The sequence below is a fragment of the Malania oleifera genome, chromosome 1 (assembly GCF_029873635.1).
Source record: "Malania oleifera isolate guangnan ecotype guangnan chromosome 1, ASM2987363v1, whole genome shotgun sequence".
Classification (NCBI taxonomy): Eukaryota; Viridiplantae; Streptophyta; class Magnoliopsida; order Santalales; family Ximeniaceae; genus Malania; species Malania oleifera.
This window is the reverse complement of record NC_080417.1, coordinates 78,704,727-78,714,776: the sequence shown is the minus strand read 5'-3', so window position 1 is coordinate 78,714,776 and position 10,050 is coordinate 78,704,727. Positions and strand designations below refer to the sequence as shown.

Below are 10,050 nucleotides of genomic sequence, written 5' to 3'. Positions count from 1 at the left end.
TAGGCGGCAAACATAATAGTTTTTTTTAGAACTTTAGAACCTTATTTATATTGCATTATCAACACAAAGCTAAAAATTATAAAATACTTATATTGCTATATCCTATTGTTATATTGATGATTCTTTTTTTTTTTTTTATGAGATGTTTACTAATACATGCAATACATTTACCTTGAATGACATTAGTATAAGTAATGTTTCAATGCAATATATGTCATTATATTTTCTAAAAATCTCACTATTTTTATATATTTTTTAAAATTTTCTATTTCGCTTTCAAGTTAAACTACAAATCCAAAAAAAAGAATTGAGGATTCCTCAATATATGTTGGAAATTGTCTCCTTCTCAAAACCAATTGTTGGAAATTGCTTAGCATACTCCTCAACATCATGCCGAAGCTTTGCAATATTGGATTGAATATGGACATCTGACTGCATGTTTGCCACAAATCCTTCAACTTTGTTCCTGGTTTTGTAGAAGTTCAAAATGTTTTGTGAGAATTCAAGGACAGTGGCTAAAAGACATTCTGTTGTATATCATCAGATATAATGACATTTCAATGTGTCCAATGTTGAAAACTTGAAAACAGAACTAAGAACCTTTTGTATCGGTCTTGATCTTCACAGCCAATTTCACTGCAGCATCAAAAAATTTGGCTACTTCTGCAAAATCCTCCTTAATGAATCCCGTGGATGTGAGAGCTGGGGTTCCTAAAGCACTAGCAAACAAGAAACTTCAACAAAATTTAAGTGTTTTACTAGTCAATAAGAGCAATATGATCTAAGAAGATATGATACCCATTCGGATGCCACCAGGAACCATTGTAGACACATCCCCAGGAACAATTTTCTTATTGGCAGCAATATGAACTGATTCCAAAACTTTCTCCACTCTAGAACCATCAATGCCCTGCAGTTAGAATTTCCAAACAAAGAATTCATTACTTTTTGAGGCTAAAGGATTCTACAGTTCATCCTGTAATTCGAGTTGTCAATTTTTCATTTCCTGTGGCATCTGCATAATTCTTGTAAATTAATTCTGAAGCGCTTGAAGTGCTTCAAATTCATTACAACCAAATGTGAGAACCCTAGTAAAAAAATAGCCCATCAGTTGCAATGCAAAAAAATACCATGCCTATATTTTTAAAGGTTTGATTACATTGTTGACTTGCAACTAGGGGTGTAACCATGCCCAATTTGTGCTAGAAATCAACTCATCTTGATTCTACTTGAGTAGTTTGACAAGTTGAATTTAAGATTTGTAATGGCATATGCGAGCCAAATTAAGCATTCATATTTTTACTATTTTAATATTATTTAAGTGATATATATATATATATATATATATCAATATATATCGTATAAAAGTGTAAAGTGTTGAATACTACTTTATTATCAACTCGAGCTTAATTGAGACAAGCTTGAGTTTAAAGTGACAAATGGGTTGATGGGGAAAATAAGAATCCCCATCTCGGCAAGGATAAAATATATTAAAAAGGAAAGTAACTATGTTTATTTCTTTTCCTAACCAAAATTTAGATTTCAGTAAACGGAAGAATCCTCATTCCAAATAACATAATAGAAAAGCCAAGGGGTTCATTCCATATTTTATATTGATTAGTTCAAAACTTTAAGGGAGCTTGCCACCGATTAAGCTTAAAATTCAAAACCCATATTATCAATCATTCTTTTTTAAAGACTTCATCAACATAAATTTTCAAAATAAACCAAACCAAAAGCTTGAATGAATGGGAGAAGAAAAACTCACCAAAAAATCAATAACGACGTAAACCTACAAGAATTCCTTCCTTTGCAATACTTCTATAGGTAGTGCAATGATTACCAGAATAGGTCGCCGAAGTGCTGAGGTCTATCTCTCTATTAGCAAATTTGACAATCAATACATTGTCATCCCCTAAAACTCTTTGCAGGTGAATCCTTTGTTTGTTTAGATATGGGCCTTGGAATCAATGTAATTAACTAATGAGAATAATGAAAAGAAAAATATACTTTCTAGAATATCAGCATACATCTTGAGAAACTCCTCTCTAGTTCTGTTTGGAAAAAGATTTTTAGTAGTGACGCTAAATTTCACATTATGTCCTTCAAAGCCTCAAGGTTGTTGTGGTAGTCCAAAATACATCTTCAATGCATTATCTTAGCATAAGACAACTTGCAAATGTTTCTGATTCTTCTTCTAATTGGTTGTCAAGTGAAGATACTGTAATGATGTTGTGTGTGTGTATGTGATCACCTAGCCCTGCTTGCAAATGCTTCGACCTGCTGCTAGATTGTTTATTGAGTGTCAGCACGGCTGCTTAAGTGCCTGCAGTTATTCGAGGATATGTATATCTGTGATTTCTCCTAGAATACTAAATTCTATAGTCGTGACTGCTTTTTGATCTTAACCTTTGAAGTTCTATAGTGTTGCTTTGTGCAAGTGTGCGCTGCCTAATTTGCATTGTTGCTGTGTCTTTCATTCTTTGTATTGGTGTGTACTGATTGAGGGTGGATTATTTCCTCCTCTACAATCTGATGTTGATGTGATTTATTTTTCATGCCTGTATATGTGCTACATAGTGATTTATTTTCAAAAATCGTACACTAATTTTTTTAACTTTCTTAATTTGTAGGGTTTGCAATTGTGACAACGTATGTCATGCAGTTCGGATGCAGCTTTCCTTTTTTTTTTTTTATCTGAACAAATGAAATGTATTTAAATTTGAATTTTTATAATGTTGTGTATTTAAATTTGAATTTGTATAATATATTTGTATTTGAATTTGAATTTGAATTTGAATTTGTATAATATATTTGTACTTAAATTTGAATTACAATTATGGTTTTTACAGGAATTAATTTGAATCAGATTTTTACAGGAATTAATAATTGGAAAAAAATACACATTAGTATTAATTGTGCAATTTAAGTATTAGTGACAATTTTAAAATCGTCACTAATACTATGTCTTTAGTGACGGTTTAAAACTATCACTAAAGTCATAAGTAACGGTATTGAAGAGCAATAGTGACGTTTGGAAACCATCACTATTACTAGACAAACAGTGATGGTTTAGAACCCGTCACTACTAATGCAATAATAGTGACGAACATAAAACTGTCACTAATAATTAGTAATAGTGACGGTTTGGAAATCATCACTATTACTAAGCAAATAGTGACGGTTTAGTACCCGTCACTACTAAGGCAGTAATAGTGAAGAACATAAAACCGTCACCAATAATTAGTAATAGTGACGATTTCCAAACCATCATTATTACTAAGCAAATAGTGATGGTTTAGGACCCGTCACTACTAAAGCAGTAATAGTGACGAACATAAAACCATCACTAATAATGTAGCAATAGCGACGCATATAAACCGTCACTAATGATAGAGAATTAGTGACGAATTTAAAACCGTCACTAATAATGCAGCATTAGTGACGGTTTTTGATTGATCTTGTCTAAAATCTATAGTGACGGGTTTCGGTCTTTAGTGACGGTTTTAGATATTCGTCACTAATAAGTATTAGTAACGGTAGGTATAACGACAAATTGAAAACCGTCACTAATACTCGTAGAACCATCACTAAAACTAGCAGTGACGGTTTTGTGAGTATTAGTGACGGTTTAAAACCGTCACTAATAACCTCTAATAACCTCATTTTTTGTAGTGGGTACTCTTAAGGGGGAGAATTTTGGAGCAAAACTGAGATATGATGATTCTAATGGACAACCTCTGAACTTGAAATATGAACTTAAACTGCATTTGAAACTGACTTTGATAAAATATGATGTTTTACTTTTCAAATGTTGTTAAGAATATACTTATTGTAAGGTTGAGCCTTATTAAGGTTCACTCACTTTTCCTCCTTATTTGTCATCATCAAAAAGGGGGGAGATTGTTGGCCTAACAAGGCTTAAGAATCTTATTTTGATAATAACATATCAAGGGAACTTAACATATATGGTTAAGTGATGATGTTTAAGGATTCAAGTGGCTTTAATAAAAAGTTCAAGATCTCAAGTTATTGATCAAGCTAATTAAAAGCTTGGACTCAAAGACACAAGATCGAATAATGCTTAAAGCTTAAAGTCCTTTGAAGAAAGAAGTCAAAATAAACTCAAAGAACGGAAGCAAAAGCATGAAGACTTAGTGCTAAAGAAAGTTAGAAATTAAGAAGTCTCATATAAGTACTTCATTAATTTTCAATATAAATGGTTGCAAGTCTTAAAAATTAAGATTGACTTAGAGACCTATGTTTGAAAATCTTGGAAAATATTTTCAAAAGTCTCAATTCAATATAACAAGTATAAAAGCTAAAAAGAGTTTTTGAAAACAATGTTTTGCACTATGAGGTGATTGATGCTTCACCATCAGGTGACTGACATTTTATACTGATGAAAATTAAAAGGACTGAATATAATCAGGTGACCGACCTTTTAATATTGGGTGACTAGTCCCATTATGTGTTTGAAAATACGTTGTACTTAAAAGGCACATGCGACTGAACCCAATAGTTCAGTCGACTAACCTTTGGTTTTTTTAATTTAAAACAGCAAGGGAAAGTTTCCAAAACTGATTGTTTGGACCCCAAACATTGTAAAAACTTGGAGAATACTGTAAGTAAACTTGGAGAATACAAGAAATTAAATTTTCCCATCTATAAATACATACTAAATCCAAGAATTACACACACCAACAATTATCAACAAGCAGTTATTGATAAAATTCTCATACTTTCAAAGAGTTCCTGCTAAATACTTTGCTGAAAGTTATTGCTGTGATTTTGCTGAATTAAAAGTTATGGTTCTTGTGCTCTAACTAAGTTTTACAGTCTAAGAAAGAACCCCAATGATATTAAGTTGAGTTTCATCTCTTTATATTGTTTATTTGCTGAAGTATACTGTGCTTTTAATTTGTACAAATCTGCTTTCACTGAGAGTGTTCTTTGTGCGACAACAAAGTTTGTTTTTCCTTGTTGTTTTTTACGATTTAGGGTTGTTGAATCTTTGGCTAACGAGAAGGGGTATTCTTGTTAGAGAGGGATCTCCACCTGAGAAGGACAGATGTTGTAACTTGGCCTAATAAAAAGTTGGAATCCTCACAGCGGTCTCTTGGGGTAAGGACGTAGGCTACTGTTTGAACCTTGTAAAAAATCTAGTTCTAAGCACTTCTCCCTACTCTCTTTATTTTTTGCAAGAATATTAACTACGTGGATGATTTTTATATCCTGTTAAACTTTAGGAAGTGTTGGAATCTTGTTTTGAAAACATATTTAAAATTCAGCAATTATTAACTTGTTTGTTGGATTGATAAATTCTTTGAAGTTCTGATTTTGAATATTAAAACGGCTGTAAGGTATTTTAAATTAATAGTTTTTTAAAATAAAATATTTGAAAATTATATTGATGAAGTAAAGGAATAAAATCTGAAGTTTTTAAAATTGAAATATGAGTTTTATTTTTTAAAACTATCCTAATTTGATTTTTGATAATCAGCTGAGTGTTAATATCAAATGGTTGAACTTGAGATTGAATATCGGTCAAACTTAATCAATAGTATTGCGGTTATTGGAAAACTGCTGAAAGTATATATTACTAAGATAAAAATTCAGTTAAGGAATTTTTTAAATACAAAGAAAGTAAATAAATTTTTAAAACCCAATTTGCCCTCCCCCCTCTTAGGAGTTCACCTTACTTTTTAGGAGTGCTAGTAGCTTCCCCTCAAACAAATGTATTTCCGAAGTTGGACTTTGGTTTGCAGACTTTAAGCTACAAATGTTTGGACCCTAGGAATAACCTTCTAACCAAATTAACTGGTAGTAATTTAATAGGTGTTCTTATCTTGCATAGGACAAAGTAGGCAAGTGGCAACTTCGTTATTTTTTTTTACCTGTATCTCAACTCTAAATGGTAGTTTCTTTATTTCGAGTTCACCATTTGTGTTGAGACGTCTCAAAGATTCACCCTAATAGAGGGGAGCCTTTAGAACATGTTAACAATATAATTTTATAGAACTTAAATATTAGAATTTAATTTGTGTGAATTATGTATAGAATTTCTTTAAAATTCACACAAATCAAGATTTAAGCCCAAAATTTTATAATTCTAAAAATAACCTTATATAAAATTTTAAAATTTTGAAATAAATTAATTTTAAAGGTTTTCAAAATAAAAATATTTTTCGCAACTAAGTAAGTCCTATTCTTTTTCATATTTATTTTTTTTTTTCAAGATTTTCTTAAGTAAACTAGAAAGCCTCAATTTGTGGAAAATCTCATTCTTTTATTTACATTTTAGTTTTAAAATATACCTACATACAAATATACAAACATATCGTATATCAACTGAATTTTTATGCACTGACAAGTGAACGAAAAGCTGACAAAAGAAAACGAAGAATGATTTGATATGGCCAGGTACATATGCTTTTGACTTGAAACATCAAATTAAATCGACTAATTATTGAGCTTTTGAACACAATTTCATTTATAAAGCTTGATGTATCTATCCCGTAGAAGGGAGAAAGAGAAAAAAGAAAAGAAAAACATATTTATCGTTCTGGAGAGATATCAGACGCACAAGAGGAATAAGAAAAGCAGCGGTAATTCTTATGACAACGAAATTAAATGCAATGCAGAGTAGCACAGCAGAGACAGATTTGGCAGAAAAGCGTGAAGTTCTGAGAACAGATTAAAACCACAGTAAATAATTATGAAAGAGATTTAACTAGAGCTTCACAATCTCTGGGATATGCACCGGGTACCTATCAATGCAGTCAACCCAAGGCCCATCGCACGGAACTTTTAAGTTGCGATTGCACTTCCACACCGCACTGTTGCACTTGAATCCACTCCCAAAAGCTATCTGCCAAACCCTATCTCCCTTCTTCATCCTCCCTTTGGTCTCAATATAGTTCAACTCATACCACAGCGACGAAGAAGAAGTGTTCCCGAATCGGTGCAGAGTCATTCTGGAGGCCTCCACGTGCTCCGCCGAGAGCTGCAGGTTTTTCTGCAGTTCGTCGATCACAGCTCGCCCCCCAGCATGGATGCAGAAGTGCTCAAAGGCTTGTTTGAAGTCGGGAATGTAGGGTTTCCACTTATGGTTTATGATCTTACGCCCTATGAGCGTGAACAAGAAGAGAAGCTGCTCCGACGCCGGAAGCACCAGTGGTCCGATGGTGGTTATGTTAGACTTCAGCGCTTCGCCGGCGATCCTCATGAGATCTTTCGACAACGAGATTCCGACCTTCCCTTGCTGGTCTTCTTCCTCGTACACGCACCGGTAGGCCTTATCGTCATCGCCTTTATGGGTCCGAACGACGTGGACGAGCCGGTACTTGGCTCGGATACGGTCTTTCCTGCGGTTCGACAGGAGAATCGCGGCAGCACCCATCCGGAACAAGCAGTTGGGGAGAAGCATAGACCGCTGAGTCCCTCTGTAGTAGTTTGGCGTAATGATCTCGGTGCTGACAACCAGCGCGTATGAATTGGGGTGAACCTGGAGAAGGTCTCTGGCCAGATCAATGGAGATAATGCCGGCGCTGCACCCCATGCCGGAGAGGTTGAAGCTCTTTATGTTGCTCCTCATCTTGTATTTGTTAACTATCATTGCAGACAGCGAAGGAGTAGGCGAGAAGAGGCTGCAGTTGAGGATGAGAATATCGATGTCTTTGGGTTTAATACCGGTCCTCTTCATCAAATCATCAATGGCGGAGAAGATGACGAGCTCGGCTTCTTCTCTGGCTGCTTCCATGTTAGGGTTTGGCGGGATGTAGTGATTGGCGGGAGGAAGGCAGGTTTCCTCGCCGAGGCCAGAGCGTTCGAGGATACGCATTTGGAACTCGACGCTATTGGGGTCGTTCTCGTAGATGAGGCGGGTGTGTTCCATGAAAGTGGCGAAAGGGACGCGGAAGGTGAAGGAGGGCTTGAAGCAGGCGTAGTCGACGAGGTAGATGGAGCGAGGCTTGGACATGAAGTAGAAAGTGGAGATGAAGATGACGAGGAAGGAGGAGCAGAGGACTTGGAGGTGATCGAAGTGGAGAGATCTCCAGATGGTGAGGAGCTCGTCGGGGCCCAAGCGGAGGAGCTCAACGGCGACGGCTGCCATGATGGGAACCAGAAGGAAGGTGAGGATGTGATTGACGAGGTACTGGTACCCAAGTTTCACATACTTGAGCTTCACTGAGTTGGAGAAGTCAGGCAGAACCTGCTGCGGCATCTTAATTGGACGCTGAGTAGTTTAGCTTTTTGATAGAGAGAGGGAGAGGGAGAGGGAGAGGGAGAGAGGAAGAGGGAGATGGCGGGGGCCTGTGGTTGGGAAGGAAAGGTGGGGATTTAAAGGCTGGCCAAAGGAAGCAGCAATGAATGGAGGCAGATGAGGAGATTAAATGAAGATCTCACCGTCATTCAACGCTCTCTTAGCTGGAAATTTTAAAATCCTAAGTCCTAACCCCTTTATTCATTAATCTTTTTTCTTTTTTTTTCTTATTATTCATTTTATTTTCTTATTTTTATTTGAAAATTGGACCGGTGAAATATGGACGGCCTGAAAAATATGAATAAATATGTATTAAACACTATATTACTCATACATTAGGGTACTATATATATATGATATACCCAAAAATATCCTCAAGGAACAATTTCAATTCCTCCACTAAACCACCCTCCATAACTGTCCGGAAGACTAAATCACTCACATTGTTCAAAGTAACTCCTGCAAGCACAATAATGCACTGATATTGCAATTAGTCTCTAAACAAAGTCTCTTGATTAAACATTGGAGTGATATTCGAGATCGAGTACATCCCGTGTCCTCCAAGTCATCCTTACCTTCTCACTTTTAGGAGATCGTGATTGAGGAATGTCTCAAAAGATCGTTCAATTTCATTTAGGAACAGTTGGCGCCATCTGTGGGAATTTCTTGAGAGGTTTTCTTTTCCAATCCTTAAATCATGACCACATCAAATAACTCAAAATCAGAGTCTGCCATGGATGACCAATCATCCAAATCCATACACTCCGCACCAAAAAAAAAAAAAAAAGGATTATAAGGAACTTTTCCCCACCCTAACCAAGTAGATCTTGAGTCACGTGGGAACGTTGCAGTCCCACTGGAGATTGATGATAAGGATATCACGAAGAAGGTGTAGAATGCGACTAGTGTGAGAATTAACGAACAACGATCAAATGAACTAGAGGAAAGGTTTAAAAGAATTGGTTAGTTGGACAAAATGATGAAGGAAGCTCGCAACAACCCATCCTTCAGGGAGTCCTCACTGAAATCTTCCGAGTCGCCTTTCACTAGAGAGGTAATGAATGTTCTCCTGCCTAGCAAGTTTAAAATGCCGAGTGAGGAAGGGTACAAAAGCCTGTCTGATCCTATCGACCATCTAGACACCTTTAAAGTGTAATGCAACTGCAAGATGCAGCAAATACAATCATATGTCAAACATTTGCAGCCACTTTAAAAGGGAACATCAGGGCATGGTATCGGACTGTTGGCCTAGTTAGGCTTACAAACTCTCGGTTTTGATGATAACAAAGTAAAGTTATTTAATGAATTTTCAAGTGATACGATTACAGGCAAAGATGATTTGCTTAAATTACATATACCGAAACTCACAATAACACTCTTACTTAGCAAGGTTTGCAATGAGGATAAGTAAGAATGAAATAATGAAGCTTGAATGTGAGAAATAGAGCTATTGAAAATTAGAGAAAATTTGTTAATTTTTTTTTCTAATCTTCCACTATTTTTTGCCAATAAGGAGGTATATATAGAATTCCCCAGAATTATAACCGTTCATGACATATTGGTCATTATAGAAAATATTTAAGTAAGGTTAATAAAATTTTAACACTGTTCTAACCTTAGTAATTTTCGCTAACCTAAGAGCACTGATCAACCGTACTTAATGTTTGGTTGACCGAGTGTCTGGGTTTAGTTGACCGGGAGTATTTTGAATTTGAAAGATGGTCGACCGTACTTTAGGGTCTCAAAGGCGATTTTCCAAATCCACGAAGTTCAGTCAAGTGGAT

At 35.6% G+C, this 10,050-nt stretch overlaps 1 protein-coding gene across 3 annotated transcripts; it reads right to left on the bottom strand.

The window, feature by feature from the left end:
- Positions 1 to 303: 303 nt before the first annotated feature.
- Positions 304 to 8,314, bottom strand: LOC131149583 (3-ketoacyl-CoA synthase 6-like). 3 transcript variants are annotated; one of them, XR_009135305.1, is made up of 4 exons: positions 6,771 to 8,314; positions 799 to 910; positions 601 to 711; positions 304 to 466 (listed from the first exon to the last, which is right to left on the bottom strand). XR_009135305.1 is itself a non-coding variant. In XM_058101533.1 (3 exons), the coding sequence occupies exons 1-3, from the start codon at positions 8,225 to 8,227 to the stop codon at positions 678 to 680; spliced, it is 1,611 nt and encodes a 536-aa protein (XP_057957516.1). In that variant the 5' UTR covers positions 8,228 to 8,314; the 3' UTR covers positions 508 to 677. The 3 variants fall into 3 exon arrangements, 2 of the variants coding, with proteins under 2 accessions (XP_057957516.1, XP_057956753.1); XM_058101533.1 differs by lacking the exon at positions 304 to 466 and having other exon boundaries at positions 508 to 719; XM_058100770.1 differs by lacking the exon at positions 304 to 466 and having other exon boundaries at positions 508 to 711.
- Between the last annotated feature and the right edge of the window lie 1,736 nt (positions 8,315 to 10,050).

Excerpts from the sequence above, each read along its gene's own strand:
- LOC131149583 (XM_058100770.1), bottom strand. The coding sequence starts at position 8,227 with ATGCCGCAGCAGGTTCTGCCTGACTTCTCCAACTCAGTGAAGCTCAAG. Across the intron at positions 911-6,770 it reads TGGGTTGACTGCATTGATAG|GGCATTGATGGTTCTAGAGT; the intron begins GTACCCGGTGCA and ends TTCTAACTGCAG. Across the intron at positions 712-798 it reads TCCTGGTGGCATCCGAATGG|GAACCCCAGCTCTCACATCC; the intron begins GTATCATATCTT and ends CTAGTGCTTTAG.